Source organism: Lithobates pipiens, unplaced genomic scaffold (assembly GCF_037356315.1).
Source record: "Lithobates pipiens isolate NorthernLeopardFrog02 unplaced genomic scaffold, aLitPip1_a1.2 Scaffold_8, whole genome shotgun sequence".
Taxonomy (NCBI): Eukaryota; Metazoa; Chordata; class Amphibia; order Anura; family Ranidae; genus Lithobates; species Lithobates pipiens.
In genome coordinates, this window is record NW_027507903.1 from 289,629,195 (window position 1) to 289,649,996 (window position 20,802).

At 45.1% G+C, this 20,802-nt stretch overlaps 1 protein-coding gene across 1 annotated transcript in view; it reads left to right on the forward strand.

Annotated features, from left to right (window-relative positions):
- The first annotated feature begins 9,803 nt into the window (after positions 1 to 9,803).
- FAF2 (Fas associated factor family member 2) overlaps positions 9,804 to 20,802 on the forward strand; it is a 30,125-nt gene continuing 19,126 nt past the window's right edge. Inside the window, exon 1 of the mRNA XM_077472397.1 lies at positions 9,804 to 9,937. Coding sequence (XP_077328523.1) covers positions 9,875 to 9,937 — 63 coding nt within the window. The 5' untranslated portion in view covers positions 9,804 to 9,874. The remainder of the gene's footprint in view (positions 9,938 to 20,802) is intronic.

The window sequence follows — 20,802 nt, forward strand, 5'->3', positions numbered from 1 at the left end:
TATTGTTTTTTCACTTTACATATTGCTTTGTTTTTTATGCACTTAAGGTGTTTTTTTCATTGTGATAATTATTTAAAGTTAATATCTATTTATTTTGATATTACTTTTAGACATTTTTTATTATAGGGTTGGCGCAGTTTTTTATTTCTGTAAACTATTGATGTTAGGCTAACTGGTCTGTAATTCCTGGGGATGTATTTTGGGCCTTTTTGAAATATTGGAGCTACATTGGCTTTTCCCCAATCAGCTGGTACCATTCCAGTCAGTAGACTGTCAGTAAAAATTAGGAACAATGGTCTGGCAATTACTCAACCAAGTTCCCTAAGGACCGTCGGGTGCAAGTCATCTGGTCCAGATGATTTATTAATGTTAAGTTTCCAAGTCTGTTTCTAATTCTGTCCTCTGTTAGCCATGGAGGTGCTTCCTGTGATGTGTCATGAGGTTAAACACTGCAGTTTTGGTTCCTGAAGCCCCCCCCGATTCCCTCGTGAAGACTGAGGAGAAGAATAAATTCAATACCTTTGCCATCTCTTCATCCTTAGTAACCAGATTCCCTTCATCATTCTTTATGGGGCCAATAAGGTCTGTCCTCCCTCTTTTACTGTTTATATACTTAAATAATTTCTTGTGATTTTTTTTTTGCCTGCCTCCACTGTGTATTGCGTGTTCTATCTTAGCCACCCTAATTGTGCCCTTACATTTCTTGTTGCATTCTTTGTAAAGTCTGAATGCTGATGATGATCCCTCAGCCTTGTATTTTTTGAAGTCCTTCTTGCTTTTATATCTATTCTACATTGGAGTTAACCCAAATGTATTTCCCGATGGGATGCACTGCTTAATGCCCTTATTTAATATGCTCTTAAAGCGAACCCATCTCTTCTCCGTGTTCTTTGTACCTAAGATTTTATCCCAGTTATTATATTCTAGCAAGGTTCGTAGTTTAGGGAAGCTGGCTCTTTTGAAATTCAGTGTCTTTGTATTCCCCTTATGTTTCCTAATTGTGTGATTTATACTGAAGCTAAATGACCTGTAATCACTGTTTCCTAAATTGCCTCTTATTTCCACATCTGTGATCAGGTCTGTATTGCTGGCAATCAGTAGGTCTAGTAAAGGTTTGTTTTTAGTTGCTGCATCTGCTATCTAACCCATGCAATTGTCCTGTAAGACATTTAGGAACTAGCAAGCCTTAGACAAATGCATGGTTCGTTCCACCCAGTCTATGTCTGGATAATTAAAATCCCCCATTATGATGACACTTCCCATTCTTGCTGCTAATCCAAATTGTGATATGAGGTCCGTCTCCCCCTCCTCTCTCAGGTTAGGGGGCCCATAGCATATTCCCGGTATTATTTTCCCCTTAGTGTCATCCCTTTGGAGCTCTACCTATAAGGATTCCACCTCCTCCCTAGCCCCCCTAGTGATGTAATCTCTCACGTTAACTTACGTACACTATTCTTGATATACCGTATTTATCGGCGTATAACACGCACTGGCGTATAACATGCACCCCAAGTTTAGGAGGGAATTTTAACCACTTGCAGACCGGACCATTTTGCTGGTCAAAGACCAGACCACTTTTTGCGATTCGGCACTGCATCGCTTTAACTGACAATTGCGTGGTCGTGCGACGTAGCTCCCAAACAAAATTGACGTCCTTTTTTTCCCACAAATAGAGCTTTCTTTTGGTGGTATTTGATCACCTCTGCGGTTTTTATTTTTTGCGCTATAAACAAAAATAGAGCGACAATTTTGAAAAAAAACACATTATTTTTTACTTTTTGTTATAATAAATATCCCCCAAAAATATATAAAAAAAACATTTTTTTCCCTCAGTTTAGGCCGATACGTATTCTTCTACATATTTTTGGTAAAAAAAAAAATCGCAATAAGCGATTATTGATTGGTTTGCGCAAAAGTTATAGCGTTTACAAAATAGGGATAGTTTTATAGCATTTTTATTAATAATTTTTTATTATTTTTTTTTTTACTAGTAATGGCGGCGATCAGCGATTTTTATTGTGACTGCGACATTGTGGGGGACCCATCGGACATTTTTGACATATTTTTGGGACCATTGTCATTTATACAGTAATCACTGCTATATAAATGCAGTGATTCCTGTGTAAATGACACTGGCAGTGAAGGGGTTAACCAGTGGGTGGCAGTGTAGGGGTTAAGTGTTCCTAGAGGTGTGTTACTAACTGTGGGGGGGTTGGGCTTTCATTTAGTGAACACTGATCTCTGCTCCAATCACATGGAGCAGAGATCAGCGTCACTAGTTGCTAGGCAGAAAGGAGAAATGCTGTTTACACGGCATTTCCTCCATTCGGCCGCTCCGTGAGACGATCGCGGGGATGCCCGCGGCGATCGAGTCCACGGGTCCAGCGACCGGACTCACGGGGGTCCCGACCAGCGCGGGAGCGCGCCGCCTCCGGCGCGCTCCCGATGGCAGGGCGGCATTGAATATTGGACGTACTTGTACGCCAGTATGCCTGCCCGTGCCATTCTGTCGACATACATCGGCGTGCGCTGGTCGGGAAGTGGTTAAGGAAAAAAATACTTACATTTAAATGCCCATCAATGCAGCCTTATCAGTGTCCATCTGCAGCCTTTTTCATCACTGCACCTTTGTCAGTGTCATTTGCAGCCTTGTCATGCAGCCTTGTCCATCATTGCACCCTTGTCAGTGTCATTTGCAGCCTTGTCATGCAGCATTGTTCATCATTTGCAGCCTTGTCATGCAGCCTTGTCAGTGTCACATGCAGCTTTTCATGCAGCCTTGTCCATTGTTGCACCCTTGTCAGTGTCATTTGCAACCTTGTCCGTTTTTTTGCAGCTTTTCTTTTAAAAATGGCGCCAGATGTCCTGTGTATCTCGTCGGCGCTCGGTAGTTCTCGCCAGCTTTCGCCCGCCTTCGCCCGTTCTCGGCAGCTTTCGCCCGCCTTCGCCCGTTCTCGGCAGCTTTCGCCCGCCTTCGCCCGTTCTCGGCAGCTTTCGCCCGCCTTCGCCCGTTCTCGGCAGCTTTCGGCCGCCTTTGCCGCCGAGAGTGCCCGAAGGCGGCCCAAAGCTGCCGAGAACGGCCGAAGGTGGCCCAAAGCTGCCGAGAATGGTCGAAGGTGGCCGAAAGCTGCCGAGAGTGGCCGAAGGCAGACGAAAGCCGCTAAGAAGGGCCAAAGGCGGTTGAAAGCCGCCCAGAGGCTCACAATAGCGGGGGATCGGTGTATAACATGCACCCGCGATTTTCCCCTGATTTTATGGGGGAAAAAGTGCCTGTTATACGCCGATAAATATGGTACATGCATACCCCTCTCCCTTTTTTACCCTCTCTATACCTGCGAGAAAGGGAATACCCTTGAATAGTTGCCAGCCAATCATGAGAGCTGTTGAACCAAGTCTGAAATTCACACAAAATCGAAATCCTTCTTGTACAACAGTATCTCTAGTTCTCAGTGGTGGTGTGTGAAGTTTTAGGATGGGGGGGCCAGACCCTGTCCCTCCTTTTTGACCCCTCCCACTTGGAGAAATGGGCATGGTTTCAGTGAAATAGTGGGCGCGGCTGTAAGATGGTGTGGTTAGTGTAAGATGGCCTCGTTAGATGAACGAGGGATGGAGGGAGAGGGAGCGAGGGATGGAGGGACAGCAGGCCCAGATCTTACACAATTGAAATATGTGTATTCTAGAAAGTTTAACAATGAGCAGATAAAGATATTCCAAACACCTGGTGTTTGCACTTCAATCATCCCAGCACCATGGTTGTTATGGTGTCAGGATGATTGAAGTGCATTATTTCTATTATTACATTGTAATATAAAATGAAATCATTCAACTCACCATAATGCAGAATCAGTGGGAGCCCTGAGCATATCACTAGCCACGTCACCTGCCACCAGATGCCATCAGGTGTCCCCAGCGGAGTCCGTCCTTACATCAGGTGCCCCCAGCGTAGTCTCTCCTTACATGTGCAGCCTGTGTCCCCCAAATGCAGCCAGCCTGTGTACCCCAAATGCATCCTGTGTCACATTTTAAAGGGCCAGTATTAAAAAAATAGGATTTTTTGTACTCACTGTAAAATCCTTTTCTCTGTAATTCACCGACCGACACAGCTCCTCTCTGTAACGAAATGGGTTGTCAGCCCTATCACTGGAGATACTAGGCAAAGTTGTAACACAACACTTCAGAACTTTCAGTTCCGCCCAGGGGGCGGTCCCTAGGCTACAACCCCCACAGCCTGCCCTAGCAGACTCAGTACATCAACAAGCAGTATAACGTAAAGAGAAAAAGGAGGGACAGGTGCTGTGTCGGTCAGTGAATTACAGTGAAAAGGATTTTACGGTGAGTGGGAATAGGACGCCTCCAAGCAGTGCCAAACGAGGGGTGGGAAAAACAGCATAAAAACGTCATCCACCATGGCGAGTGGGAAGTAGTGAAACAAAACCCATAAAAAACAGCAGTGTGTGGAAAACACCACCATATAACCGGGTATCCTCAACAGGAGTGATCCCCAAGACCGCAACATTGTGGAAGTAATGCAACAGTGCATAAACATAACAGTACTGCATTTTTATCAAAAAAACAGGAAAAACAAGCTTGCATATCCAATTGAAACTACACGGCCGCCTGCAAAACTTTGCGGCCAAAACAGACATCAGCCGATGCACTGACGTCTACCTTGTAGAACTTGGTAAACGTATAGACAGATGACCAGGTCGCCGCCTTACACACCTGAGCGACAGACGGTTGGTGTCGGAAGGCCCAAGACGTTCCGATTGCCCTCGTAGAGTGGGCCGTGACCGGAAAGGGGGGCACCTGCCCCTTCAAGGCGTAGGCTTGTACTACAATCTGTCTGATCCACCTGGAAATGGTGGCCGACGAGACCGTCATACCCTTCTTTGGACCAGCCACCGAAACAAACAGTGAGTCTGACTTCCGAAAGGGAGCCGTGGCAGACAAATACACCTTCAGAGCCCTAACCCCATTGAGAGCGTGAAGGGCCACCTCTTTGGGGTGCTTCGGCTTAGGACACAACGATGGTAATACAATGTCCTCATTCATATGAAAAGCCGAGACCACCTTTGGTAGAAAAGATGGTTGTGGACGCAACACCACCTTATCCCTGTGGATGACCAGATAAGGCGACTTGCATGACAAGGCCGCCAATTCCGAAACCCTCCTGGCCGAGGTAAATGCCACTAGAAAGACCACTTTCTGGGAAAGAGTCAACAGGGGAATCCCCCTGATATTTTCAAACGGCGGTTTTTGAAGCGCCGACAACACCAGGTTCAAATGGCATGGGGGTAATAGTGGGCGCACAGGAGGGACTAAATGTTATACACCCTGAACGAAGGTACTCACTAAGGAGTGCGATGCCAGGGGTCATTGAAAAAAGACAGCCAGGGCTGAGATCTGCCCCTTGATGGTGCTCAATGCCAATCTCTGGTCTACTTCTCGCTGGAGAAACAGCATGATCCTTGCTATGGAAAAGGAACACGGATGCCACCCATTTCCCTCACACATGGAGATGTAAGCCTTCCAGGTACAATGGTATATCTTCCTAGAAGAAGATTTCCGTGCCCTCAACATAGTTGGAATCACTGAGTCCGACAGACCCCTGTTCCTCAACACCTGGCTCTCAACAGCCATGCCGTTAAAGCCAGCGATGGTAAAGCGAGATGAAAAATCGGACCTTGAGACAGAAGGTCCTCTCACCATGGCAGTCGCCCAGGAGTGTCTACCACCAGATGCACCAGATCTGCGTACCAGGGACGCTGAGGCCAATCTGCAGCAACCAGTATCACTGGAATCCCCTCGGCTTCCACTCTGCAAGGCAGACGTAATAACAATTTCAGTGGAGGAAAGGCGTAGATCAGCTGATACTGAACCCACGGGGCTGACGCGTCTGCCCACAGATCTCTTGTCCTGGACAGGAATCTTGGCACCTTCCGATTGAGACGAGAGGCCAACAGATCCACATCTGGTGTTCCCCACTTCAGGCACAGCAGTCTGAATGTCCCCGGATGCAATGCCCATTCTCCTGGGTCCAGCATCTGCCGACTCAGGTAGTTCGCCTGCCAGTTTTCTACACCCGGGATGTAAATGGCCGCGTCGCGCACGGACCCGGGTGGGGACTCATCCTCACTGTCCGAACGGTCCTGGTCAGCGCCATCTGACAAGACAGAGCAGGGGTCACCGGACTCAGCAGGACCCGAGTCTGCGTCAGAACTCTCCCCAGAGGACAGGGGGGCAGGGGCCGCTTTTTAGCACCTTTCTTCCCACGTACCGCCTCTACTTGGCAATGAACGAATTAAGGACCGCCATAAGGGTGTCCATAGGGACCGCGCAATCCGCAGGTGACCCGGTTGCAATTGCCTGGATTTTGGGGGAAGAAACACCAGTTTCTGAAGCCATGCTGACCCTACCCTGTCTGCCACCCGAAGGGGACTTAGGACAGTGACAGTCCCACCCTCCTGCTGCCGCTGACTGAGGGGCTCTAACCCACTGGACTCACCACCCTGGGCAGTTCCGTGCTGTATTACCGCAGTGTCTGATGATCCCCAGCGCTCCCAGATGCAGAGATAGCAAAACTGTGTCGGTGGCTGGTCACACAATCGGTGAACGATTGGTGAGCGATCTGACACACATGTCCAGAATCACAGGATAAACCTCCCAGCGCTCTGTGATGACCAAACAGGAAGCCGAGGGCACAGGGGCTGCTGCTAGAGCACAAAAAACATGGTCCGGCTACAAGAAAATGGCCACCAGTGTTCTAATAGAGAATCGCTAGGAAAATGGCCGCTAGAAGCCAGAAGCATGTCTGACCCTTGCCCATACTTAAAATGGCCGCCGAACAGCGCTATGAGAGGCTAGAGAGAACATGCGGCAGACACAGTGCTGCACCAGCACAGAGGCTAGACTACACACAGGCATCCAGCGGGACTAAGCTGCAGGACCCAGGCACCCAGTACAGCTAAACCCCCAGATGAGAGCCCATGCACACACACACACCGCTCAGCACATGTACAGCCCCCCCCCCCGTTAAGGGGGCAAAGGAGGGGAGTTAGGGACAGGGGAGAGAAGAGAGGGGGTGAGAGGGGGCCCCCAAATTGACCTCCCAGGGAATGCCCAGCTGCTCTACAGGGAGAGCTGTACTTACCAGTCCTGAAGAGCTGGGGGACATTCCATGGCAGTCAACTCCTGATCAGTACAGGGAAGACTACTGGCCTGACATACTGTGACGCAGACATCAGTAGCCCGGTCATATGAATGCCCCGGAGCATAAAGCTCACCGACCACCTCTGGAGCTGAGGTATGTCATGGCCTGCCGAGCCGTAGCTGCGACCTGCACACGCTTGATGGCCAGACTGGGGAGACTACAAGGATAAGTAAACCAGCCTGTCACCCAGCCGGCTATTGATAGAAGATCACAGGATCATTCATCTTGCGCAAAAAGCCAAGCTTCTGCATCAAAAAAACACAGGCCTATGGGCCCGCAGGGTTCCTAGGTCTATCTCCTTCGCTAGGCAAGAAAAAACTGAGTCTGATAGGGCAGGCTGTGGGGGTTGTAGCCGAAGGACCGCCCCCTGGGTGCAACTGAAAGTTCTGAAGTGTTGTTTTACAACTTTGCCTAGTATCTCCAGTGATAGGGCTGACAACCCATTTTGTTACAGAGAGGAGCTGTGTCAGTCGGTGAACATAAGAGAAATTTTGTTTTTACATTTTGTTTTTGTGACTGCCTAGAGGGGGGTGGGGGAGTGGCGCCCATGCACCCCCCATGGAGGGGCCGCCACTGCTAGTTCTCCCATCTTGTCCGCCAGACTCCTGGCATTGGTGAACATGCCATGTAGTTTAGACCGGTCGCATACTGTCCTGTTATTGAGTGTTCAGAGATTGCAACATGTGTCAGGCACATCATTTTCACATAAAAAAAAAAACTCCTTGCCACGTTGAGGGTGCCGCTATTTGTTTATTTGTAACAGTGTTATAAAAAAAGGCCCCAAACCTCTGTTAAGAGGAATGTACTAGTGTAATTTGCACATAAATGTGGTAAAAGGATGTAGTAGCGACCAAATTCATATTTAGAACGAAGCTACACCTCCAAGCAAGATGCACATAAATGCAAGTAAATAAGTGCATATGTTGCAAAGTGCTGTAGGGGGAGACCATTGAATGAATCCCTTTTGGACCTCACCACACAGATATACTGCAGCAGGGCGGCCCTCCTCTGCGAAATCACGTACCTGTACGTGACTTTGTGCACTGGGTCTGGGGCACGAGCCACCCTGTCAACCTGCTCTTACTGTGACTGGAGACAGTGGGAGCCAATCAGCGGGTCTGGCGGACCTGATGTTCACCGGCAATCTGCGATTGTTCTGAGGAGAGGCATAATGGCGGTCTGCCTATGTAAACAATGCCAACCATCGTTCTGTGAGAGGGGGAAGATAGAGATCTTGTGTTCCTGCTAAGCAGAAACACAGATCTCTGTCTTCCCCCAGTCAAAGCATCCCGCACAAGGTTAGAAAGCACTCCCTAGTAGCACAGGTAACCCCTGATGTTAACCCCTTCCTTGCCAGTGTCATTAGTACAGTGACAGTGCATTTTTTTAGCACCTATCACTGTATTAATGTCACTGGTCCCCAAAAAGTGTCACTTAGTGTCCGATTAGAAGCCGCAATGTCGCAGTCCGGCTAAAAATCGCTCATCGCCACCATTACTATCAGAAACAATAAAAATAAATAGAAATTCTGTAAATCTATCCCATAGTTTGTAGATGCTATAACTTTTGTGCAAACCAGCCAATATAGGCTTTTATTTTATTTTTACCAAAAATATGCAGCAAAATACATATTGGCCTAAATTGATTTTAGACATTTTATTATTTTATTTTATTGGGAACGTTTTATTGCAGAAAGTAAAAAATATGTTTTTTTTTTAGTGCAAAAAATAAAAACCGCAGAGGTGATCAAATACCACCAAAACAAAAGCCCCATTTGTGGGAAAAAAAAGACGTTTTATTTGGGTACAGCGCCACACCACTGCGCAATTGTCAGTTTAGGTAACAAAGTGTCATATCGCATAAAATGGCCTGGTCATGAAGAGGGTTAGATCTTCTGGAGCTGAAGAGGTTAAACACTGCAGCGCTGCATACCTCCCAACTTTTTGGGATGGGAATGAGAGACACCTTTTAGCAAAAGTGTGCAGCCATAGGACACACCCCCTGCCACGCCGCCTTAAAGAAGAATTGTGCAAAAAATATGATTGGTTAAACCCACAAGTGCTTTTTTTTTTACTATTCTTCCTTTATATTGGCTTTTTGGAATGTACAAATGCAGCAATTTAGAAATCAGATGAAAGGTTTAGCACTGCAAAACACTTTTTTTTTTAAAGATAAAAAGTGGATTTTTTATACATCTATATGGATCAGACCAAAATGAGGGACAAATGAGGAGGAAAGAGGGACATTGCTCCAAATCAGGGACAGTCCCTCGAAATCAGGGACAATTGGGAGCTATGATGCTGTGCAGCACATGAAATCTCATGCTAACATTTACAATGGTGTAAACGAGCCCTTCAGCACAGACTATCCCTTGAAATCTGACAGCAGTAGCTGCCAGTCATGACTCCACCCCAGCGCCTTCCAGCAGCCTATCAGCTCTTTCCTTTCACTATATCCCTAATATGGGCTGAAGAACAGCGCCCCCCTGCGTGCTGGACCAGCCTGTGCATTGTATTACGGACCCAACACACAGGCAACATGGACACACCAGTTGCTAGGCAACCGATTAAGATGGCCGCCGGAAATCCGTCACCTCCGAGCCCACGAATCTGAGTCGTCATTTCCGGTGTCTGGGAGTGACGGGTCAGAAGGCGGAGAGGGAAGATGGCGGCGCCGGAGGAGCGGGAGTTGAGCCAGGAGCAGACGGAGAAACTGCTGCAGTTCCAAGTGAGATGGCCGAGGGGAGGTCCGGAGGAGGGGCCCGGGGTTTATGTGGAGGGGCCGGGCTTTTTGGGGAGGTGTGGAGGGGCCTCAGCCTGGAATCTCATGAGGGGGGCACAAGAAGAGGAGTAACACAGGGCCTCAGCCGTTACTGTCCCAGGTGATCAGGCTGGTCTCCTCCATTGTAGGGGGTGTGACCTGTCTGTCACCCTGTAATACCAGGACCTCTGCCCAGCCTGGCAGAACAGCCAGTGCACTCCACATCACATACTTGGAATTCCTTCAGCTTTGTACACCACTGAATACACTTATCTGGGTTACACCCCCTCTCTCATTGAATTGGCCTTGTGATGATGAATAGAGAGAAGTAAACCTGCAATGAAGATGAGTGTATATCACAGGGACACTGATCACAAACCATGGCTGAACTTTCTTCTATGGGATTACTAGGCAGGAGGTCAGCACTGTGCTGAAATGGTATAAAATAAATATATGTGTGTGTGTGTGTGTGTGTACCATGTCTTCTGGTTTGTAAACAAACCCTTTTGTCATTCATCCATGAAGGATCTTGTGGCAGAAGTTCTGCCTATATTTTCCCTCTACTGTATTCTCCTTTCCCTGTCTGATCAACATAATTGTTTACATTTTTTTTTTTTTTTTATAAAGTACATTCCTTATTTTAGATCCAGTGATGTCCTCACCAGGTCTCTGTGCTTCTCTATGTGACGCAGGCAGATCATATGGCTGAAAGGAAGCCAGCAGGGTGCTGTACATGGTTTCGCAAAAACATCCCAGTACTTTGTCTCAGTACGAAACCCTGACGCAAACAGTTGAATGGCTAAGCAAAAATGTTTTTTATTTTTTTTTACGTTTGCATGTTCCCCTCAGATCTAGAGAAACTGCACTTGTAGCTGTACTTGCAGTGCACAGACTATTTGCCTTTAAATCAACCCCAATGTCTAGAGGAGTGGGTGTTCCTCTTCAGACTGCCACCCCCAATGCAATGCTGAGCTTCTGTGACTGAAATCCAGTAAATGATAGAGATGGACCAGGGAAAGTTTAAAGCGGTTGATCAGTCTGGGGGGAAAATAAAGAAGTAACTGTGCGATAGGGGAACAATTTAGATTGCTCCCTACGCATGCATTTAAAGACTTTTACTTATAAATTAAAATTGTCTGCCAGTTCAAAAAATTTTAAAAACCGATAAAGTGAGAGAGTGTATGTGGTGAACCGCGCTATACTCAAATAGATATAAAATGCAAAACGGTACAAATAAATGGAACTAAAGAGCCACTGGATCCACTCCAATGGGACATGTGCAAACAATCAAAATTGTGCATAATAATAATGTGATCAAACATATCAACTATATGTAATCATAAATAACTGAATGTCCAAATGGTCAAGACTATATATATATATATATATATATATATATATATATATTCAAGTCCAAAAAACAAGGGCTCATCCAGTGTGTTCGGATTTCGGGAGTGATTATTCCAACAATTGAGTGACTTGGGAATCCTCCACCAACACCAAGTAAACGGCCTACTCACCAGATGAAGATGATCCCTATTTAGGGCTGCAACTAACGATTATTTTCATAATCGATTAGTTGGCCGATTATTGTTTCGATTAATCGGTTAAAAACCTTAAAAAAAGGAAAAAAAAGGTAATTTTGCTGCGATTTGTACTTTTACATTTTTTTTTTGCCCAATTTGTTGTTGGGCAGATTCAAAAACACAAATTGCCGCAAAAATGTATTATTACATGCTTTTCTGCAGCTTCTCCATTGAAGTATATTGAACCAAAAAAACAAAATAGCACTGTTTTGTGTTAAAAAAAAAAAGTACTTGTCTTTTCCAAATACAGCTGCTTTTCCAAGCAGCTGAAAAAATCATGGATGTGAACGTGTCCCATAGGAAACAATGTAAATGAACTGTAGTGTGTTTCTGCAAATAGCACCAAAAACACAGAGGTGTGACCCAGGCCTGAGATGTTTAGTAACATAATGGGGTTAAAAAAAACTAAAATTAGTACAAAAAGAGCAAATAAATACTACTGTAAGGGGTTCATTTTTTAATATGAGACAGTGAAAGTAATATTTACAGTAGCGATTTGCTCTTTTTGTACTATAAAGGGCCAATTTTAGTTTTTTTGAACCCCATTATGTTAGTGGCCGATTAATCGATTATGAAAATAATAATCGCTTAGTTTCATAATCGATTAGTTGTCGATTAATCGATTAGTTGTTTCAGCCCTATCCCTATTAGAGGTTGTATCAGCCTCTGTGTTATCAAACTGCATCCAGAGATCCACCACAGCAGGTCCAGCGATGTCTCAGACTGAAAAGAATGGCCACACGCATCCAGGTTAGACATAGCATAAGGAACAGCCTCCCATGGTGAAGTATATCAAAAATGTGGTTTATTCAATAAAATGGCTCTAAAATGCCAACCGGCATATGGTAAGATTAAAAACAGACAAAAACAGCCGTGGTGCGCGCCACCTGTGTTCCACTATGGGAGGAAGTGACGTATCACGCTTGACCACACCCTACGTGTTTCACCAGCACGTCTGACGTTCTTCAGGGGTCGCATAACCGGATACATCACCTCCATGATTTTATACAGCCGCCCATTCTAAGATATCCAATGCAATCCTTCCCGATGGTGTCAAATTGATTAGATTTAAACTAAGTGATGATAAGTGAACGTGTTGGTAAATATACAATGTTATATTACCTAAAAATGTAGGATTAAAAAAAAAAAAAAAAAAAAAGTATGTATGTATATATGTGTGTATATATATATATATATATATATATATATATATATATATATATATATTATAGTTTAGTTTTTTTCCTACATTTTTAGGTAATATAACATTTTTGTATATTTACCAACACGTTCACTTATCATCACTTAGTTTAACTACTTCAATACCGGGCACTTACACCCCCTTCCTGCCAAAGCCAATTTTCAGCTTTCAGCACTATCGCTGTTTAAATGACAATTGCGCAGTCATGCTACACTGTACCCAAACAGAATTTTTATCATTTTGTTCCCACAAATAGAGCTTTCTTTTGGTGGTATTTGATCGCCTCTGCGTTTTTAATTTTTTGCTAAACAAATAAAAAAAAAAAACTAAAATTTTGACAAAAAAAGTTTTTTTTTCTTTTGTTTGTTATAAAATTTTGTAAATAAGTAAGTTTTCTCCTTCACTGATGGGCACTCATAAGGTGGTACCGATGAGGTGGCACCAACGATGGACAGTGGTAGGCGGCACTAATGGATACTTATGGGTGGCATTGATATCCGGTACTGATAGATGGCATTCATAGGCATTGGGAATGGGCACTGATTGACAGCTGCCTGGGCACTGTGTGGCATTTCCCTGGTGGTCCAGTGTGGTGGCAATCCCAGGTGGTCCTGGGTGGGCATCCGAAAGGGGCTGCGCTGATAAACAATTAGCACAGACCCCCCCCCCCCCCCCCCCAAGTCAGGAGAGCAGCTGATCGGCTCTCCTACTCACGTCTGTTAGACACGAGTGCGAAAAAGCCGATCAATGGCTCTTCCTGTTTACATCGTGATCAGCCGTGATTTGACACAGCTGATCATGTGAAAGAGGCTCTTTACTGAGATTGGTCTAGTGATGTTTTAGACTGACATGCCGCACCACGATCACTGCGAAGTGCGCCCGAGAGCGGCCGCTCTTGGCGCTGTCATATAACCTCCACCCATAACGAGAGCCGCACCGCCCCGCCATCATTTGATGGTGGGCGGGTGGCAAGTGGTTAAATCCTAATCAATTTGACACCGTTGGATTGGATATCTTAGAATGAGCGGCTGTATAAAATCATGGAGGTGATGTATCTGGTCATGTGACGCCTGAAGACGTCAGATGTGCTGACGAAACCCGTAGGGTGTGGTCAAGCATGATACCTCACTTCCGCCCATAGTGGAACGCAGGTAGAGTGCACCATGGCGTGCTCGTGTCCACTTGTCTGTTTTTAATCTTACCAGATGCCAGTTGGCGTTTTAGAGCCATTTTATTGAATAAACCACATTTTTGATATACTTCACCATGGGAGACTGTTCCTTATTCTATGTCTAACCTGGATGCGTGTGGCCATTCCTTTCGGTCGGAGACATCGCTGGGCCTGCTGTGGCGGATCTCTAGATGCAGTTTGCAAACAAAAGCTGTTACAACCTCTAATAGGGATCATCTTCATCTGGTGATTCAATTATTTATGATTTTGATATAGTTGATATGTTTGATCACATTATGCACAATTTTGATTGTTTGCACGTGTCCCATTGGAGTGAATCCAGTGGCTCTTTAGTTCCATTTATTTGCACTGTTTTGCACTTTATACCTATTTGAGTATAGCGCGGTTCACCACATATATTTTCTCAAAGAGGAAGTAAAGACTTCCTTTTTAATTGTGATAACAATGATTAAGGGTGCTCTGTAAAAAATATTAATCTAAACCACTAATTTGCAAAAAAAAAATTTTTCTAAACCACTGAATCAGAATGGCTGAAAAAAAAGTGCTTAAAATAATATGAACATCACCAAAGTGAAAAATATGCACATATATAATAATGATTATACTGGAGAAATAGTGGACATCAGCGAACCACCATACATAATAATAATAATTAACAATGTAAAGTCCCAATAACGTGTGTCCACAAAGAATTAATTCTGTCTAATTCTGCCGATCCGGAAAGTGTAAAACAAATAGTAATCGTGATATAGCAACGATTAGCAACAAGTCGGAAGAAAACGTGCGACTCCCTCCACCATGAACGTAGAACTACACCAGTAGTGGGATATACAAGTCCAAACTGCTTACCAGATCCGTTTGACCACTTTAATTTTAAAAGTAAGTCAAACAACGCTTGTACAGGATAATGCCTGCTCATATGGATACCAATGCAGATGATGGTAGATGGTGTGTGTCTCTTCACAGACTCAAGCGGAAAATGTGAAAAAATACTAAAAAATCCATTGTACCTATAAGTAAGCCTATGATAAGGCTTACCTGTAGGTACTGTAAACATCTTCTAAACTTGCACCGTATAGGGAGGCATTTACTATATATGCTAACATTCTAGGCGCATGCGCTCTGAAGGAACGGCCGCCCATGCCATTTCTTCAGGTCCCTGTGGCTCCCGCACGCATGCACGTCAGTGACTTAATCATGGCTCCAGCCAATCACAGCGCCGGAGCCCACGAACTCGGAAGAAACTTCGGGGAAAAAGGCAGCCATGTCAGCAGTGTGCGGGTGCCGCTGAGAGAGCTTTGTTTTAAGGTAAGTATTTCATAATGATGCCTTTGTCTTGCAGCTTTTTTTTTGGGGGGGGGGGGGGGGGGTTTACAACCGCTTTAAGCCAGCAGCTAGAAATCATGTAGCTGCTGTCTTCTAATAAACAGACACCTACCTGTCCAGTGTCGTCCTCACCTTGGCTAGTTCTTAACTAGCCTTTGGGTTCCGGTATTTTAACTGGTGGGCATCTGGCTATGCTGCTTGTGGCTTCACATGTGCGAGTTGTGAATGGTCCTGAAGTCTTCAGGACCTGTGACGTATCCCAGAAGACTGTGGGGAGGGGGTGGGGGGAGGAAATCTTTCTTCCTAGGCGATCCGAGTGTGAAGAGGGTGGGGCAAAACACAATGATTACTGCTAGCGGCTAACACTTGCTGGCAGTAATCACATGAAATAAAGGACAGGCTGGTTGTACCCAAGTCAACCGTTGGATCAGCTTGTTGACAATATGCCTCCCATAGATGGATCAAATCTTGGCCGGTCCCTGCTGAACCGGACAAATTTAAATCTATGTATGGCCAGTTTTAGGTTGGGGAGGAAAGTGCTAGATCCCTGGGGGCCAACTTATGGCCCACCAATGCTCAGTCTGCGACCTTTTGTGATTCAGACTACACTGCAAGTCTGGAGAACATGGTTGTGTATAAAGGAGCAGCTCTGTATAAGCCCACATTCACACCAGTGCGGCTTTGAAATTGCGCTACTTCAGTGCAATGGAAAAGCCGCACATTGTGCGATTTACACTGCAGCTTTTGACTTCATACAGCAGAAGTCTATGCAAGTCCAAATAAAATTGGCAAAAAGTAGTGCAGGATCCTTTTTCAGAGTTGCTGCGACATGAGCCGGTGCAATTTGTCACGCGATTTGGAAGTGACAAATCGAACTGGTGTGAATGGGGGGGGTCGGCCTAAGTAAGAACAGAGCTTTTTCGTTCAGGAGCATTACTGCGCTGGCAGATGGACACTTATTCCTCTATAAACATGCAATGCAAACAAACAGTTTTCAGGCCTGCTTATCACACCACATGCACCTATCAGTTGCTGTTCTCCCTGGCCACTTCACCCCCTGCTGACTGCTCCTCCCTCGAGCATGTCTCTGCCAGTCACACTGATCTCTGGTCAGACAGCTCCCCTCCTGATCTTCTCACTCCAGTTATAGTGCTCCTTCTCCTCCCCCAGGTTTTGCTGCCTGCACACATGTTGACAAAGAATAGGCTAAGGCAGACTATACACAGTGGTTGCAGAAAAGAAATGTACATGATTCCCCCATCAACACAGTGCTAACAGGGAAATCGCTCCTGCCAAGCAATTGTCTGCTCCCATCTCTGCCAGGAGAAGATAGTGATTATTGCTTGCGGCTATAGCAGTCGCTAGCAGTAATTGCAAGCAAATCCAGCAGGCTGGTTTTACCCATGTTGATTGATCAACTTGGTACATTCAGCCTGCCCACTTGGCTCCTGCTGAACCGGCCGAGGATCAAACAGTCTATGGCTGGCCTAACAGGAGGAGAGAGATAAGTGTTTCTGTCTGCCGCTGCTCCTTCATGGTCCAGTCGCAGGCTGGTTGTACTCCTGAAATGCATTGGGAGGGGGGGACTGATAATAACACCAACTGTTTTGTGCTGCCTTGCAGGGATGTGTGAATGTGAGGACCTGACGGGACAAAATGACAAATTATTTTAGGTGTAAATTAGTTGCTGTGTATATGGCAGTTTACATCAGTAGAATTTCAGGGTAAATGCAAATTGGTTTATACTGGGAGAACAGTTCAGCTCTCAAAATAATACCCATTACTAATTTAGTTTGTATCTAAAGCTCTATACACACTATCAGATTTTCTGCTGATTTATTTCCTTCCGATTTACCAAAACCATATAATATGATGTCAAACCTTAGGAGTTTCAATTTGTATGCAATCAGGCAGGCCCTTCTACTACATGGTTTTGGTAAATCTGAAGACAAAAATCAGCAGAAAATCTGATAGTGTGTATGGGGCTTAAGGCTGGGACAGCTGCTAATCTGCTATACCTGGAAAACCAGAATCAAGTGTTGTGTTGTGCATCTGAGCTGTCAGTATTTACCTTGTTGTCCTTGACCAAATATTTAGATGAGGAGGTCTGAGTTTCCTGTAACTTCACTGGGTGCATGCTTGTTCCATCTGTTACTCAGAATGTATTGAAGGTGGAGCTGGCCAGGAAATTAGTATGTCCCTTTTAATATTATGATGAGCTGGGCTGTGTTCATTCCAACCTCCCGTCCGCTGCTGTGCCATACCTGACATATTAAACAAAGACGCTCCTATGGGCTCATGGGAACAGAGCTGTCCTTGCCCTGCTTGATGATGACATGCATAGATGGTGGCCACATACAGTTCCAAATTATTCTAACAGTTTTTACATTTGTATATCTGTTAGGGCCAATGGAGTCCAATAACAAGTTATTCTATGAGTATTGTAATAGGATGACTTCATACAAAATAGTATAGAACATGGCAGACATGCTAGTCATTGACATAGCTGCATACTACAAATTGTCACTAGCTGTCCAACTAATGTACTCATCAGCAATTCATTGGAATATGTCGGTATGCAGCATGGTTTTATCTGCTGTTTTGTTTTAAACCTGTAGTTATAAAAGGATTAACAGAGACCTACAATTATTATTATACAGTGTCGACAGTTTACGCAGCGCTTTACAACATCATGCAGACAGTACAATTATAATACAATTTAATACAGTAGGAATCGGAGGCCTGCTCGTTAGAGCTTAAAATTAATAAATTTCTTGAGCTTATATGAAATCAGCAGTTTATTACCACTTAATAAGGTTGAGCTCAGGCGTGTTTGCATGGTCCGCGTGCAGAGCCCGCCAGGAAGTTGGCGCAGCGCTAATTACAGGCAGTGAGACATTGCCCTGATGCGCGGCTGCAGAGATCGGGAGTAAGGATGATCTCCGGCGTGTTCGCATACTCCACGTGCAGAGCCCGCCAGGAAGTCGGCGCAGTGCTGCGCTAATCACAGGCAGAGAGACATTGCCCCGATGCGCGGCTGCAGAGATTGGGCAATGTCTCACTGCCTGTGATTAGCACAGCGCTGCTCCGACTTCCTGGCGCGCTCTGCATGTGGACCATGCAAATACACCTGAGCTCATCCCTACTGCTTAAAATGGCAGGTACAAATAAAATGTAAAAAATGCCTCTTAATATACTGATTGCTACCTTTCTCATATTTGCTGTTCTCTGTGCACGTATTAGCAGGATTATTCTGGTTGCTTCATTTGAAGCAAATATTCCCTTATGAAAACTACAATTACACTCCCAGGATACATTGTGGTCAACGCTGATTATGCCATGCTGCTCAGTGTCCAGACACATAAAAGTTCCAGAACATCACTTGTAATCTCAGGGAAAGCCCTCCTTGTGAGTGACCATTCTACATGTTCACAGGGCAAGACGATGTCGTGTCACTGCTGTTGGCTACAGTGGGATTAATCCAGGGTTTGTTTTGCCATTTGACAACTCTACTTATAGTGGTGTTCCACTGTATAAAACAGTTTTTTTTTTTTGCTAAATGACAAAGATTATGACATAGAAATATATAATGCACTTTTTCAGTTTTGCTTCATTTATAATGTACGTTTTCTTTTAAAATGTAAACTTATAAATTTCCATCCAAATCGTTTTCATCTTGCCTGTGGGCATGTGAAGCCCACAGGCATCCTCTTCTGGGATACGGTGCTGCTGATCGACCAGTGTGCACCACCCGTTCTATCCATGATCTCGCGCATGCACAGTAATGCACCGTAGCGGTGCTGTAAATTATACAGGTTGCTATAATGGGCGTCGTCGTCGGAAGTGCCCACCCCATTGTTATGGCAACCTAGCCCTAGGCGCAGCCCACTGACATTAGCGGGCAGAGGCGCTGAGGGAAATTACGTGTTTAGCCCAGGCACTGGAAGAGGCAGATTTTGTGGGACCGCATAGCAACAGGGAGAAAAAGGTAAGTTCATTTTTTTTTTTATTTTTTTTTTATCCATTGGAATGATTGGGCAGCGCTTCCGAAGCGCCGTAACACTGGCAGGTTTAACCCTTTCCTCGGCCGCCAGCGGCTGTTAAAAGCGCCCAAAAAACATTGGTAAAGCCCCGATAAAATGAGCGTCACTTTTCCACCAATGCAGCTGTGGCTACAGTGTGACATTAAGGTGGCGTATGGTAATGCGATACTGACTGATGAAGCTGTTGAATAATGATTTGGAAACTAGAAGCTGTTCAACTTTGAGGTTAAGCAGTCAATATGACAGCTGCCAGGTCTGCTTGAATGCACCTGTCACCTTCACACAATAGGCATTCTCCTTTTTTTTTTTAAACTTAACCTACAGTATAGTACTTTCTATGTTTGCGAATCATGACTAGAGAGCTATATTAATGTTGCGTTTTTTTTATTAGTGATTTGCAGTAAATTTACACATTTTGGTGAATAAAACATTCTCAAAAATGCAATCTTTTGCACATCAGATTGCTTTGCATACTGAGAGTATTTTATGCGTATTAAAAATTGTATATAAAGAAACCATTTTATTATGCCATGGCTAAACAAATCCCAAGATCCAGATAGCCAAGTGTGCCTAAAAACTCCGCAAAGAAGCATGTGCTGAAGATTTCTAAAAATGACATTCTGAATTTTTTTTTTTTTCAAAATAAATAATAATAAAAAAAAAAAATATATATATATATATATATATATAAAATATTAGAGGGATTATAACCCCTGTTAGGCTTTTAACGCTGCCTGTGAAAGTAAAAGATCCCAAATTTTAGATTGTCCCCCTTTTTTAAACTCCCCCCTCCTGCTCGTGTATGTATAGAAAGGGAGGGAAAAGCGCCATCTAGTGGGCAGTTTATAAAAATGTTAGAACTCACAGTAGTACAAACCTGGTCAAATGCAAAATCTACATAGGTGCCCTGACCCCGTCGATGTAAGCAAATCACGGCCACTGGAGGAAAAGTTCTGAGACCCCGTGGGTATAGGGTGGAAATTCTGTCGGCCTGGGGGCAACTATGGAGATTTTGCATTTGGCAAGATATGTACCGTGAGATCTAACATTTTTAATAAATTGCTCACTAGATGGTGCTTTTTCCCATGTAGATATATATAATCTCGCAGGTGGTCCCCGGGTTACAAACAAGATGGGATCTGTAGGTTTGTTAAAGCGGAGGTCCACCCTAAAATGGACCTCCGCTCATCGGAATCCCCCCCCCCCCTCCGGCGCCACAATCGGCACCTTTCAGGGGGGAGGGGGGTGCAGTTACCTGGATAATCCAGGTAACTGCACCCACTTCCGGGCTAGCTCTCTGCGGAACGAGCGTAGGTTACGCCCCCGTTCCGCAAGCGCCCGCCCCCTTCAGCAAGTGCCCCGCTGCCTGCTGGGAAACACACAGCTCCCAGAGGCAGCGGGGACCGTCCGGATTGCGCCGCGCGGCTCGCGCATGCGCAGTAGGGAACCGGGAAATGAAGCCGAAAGGCTCCATTTCCTGATTC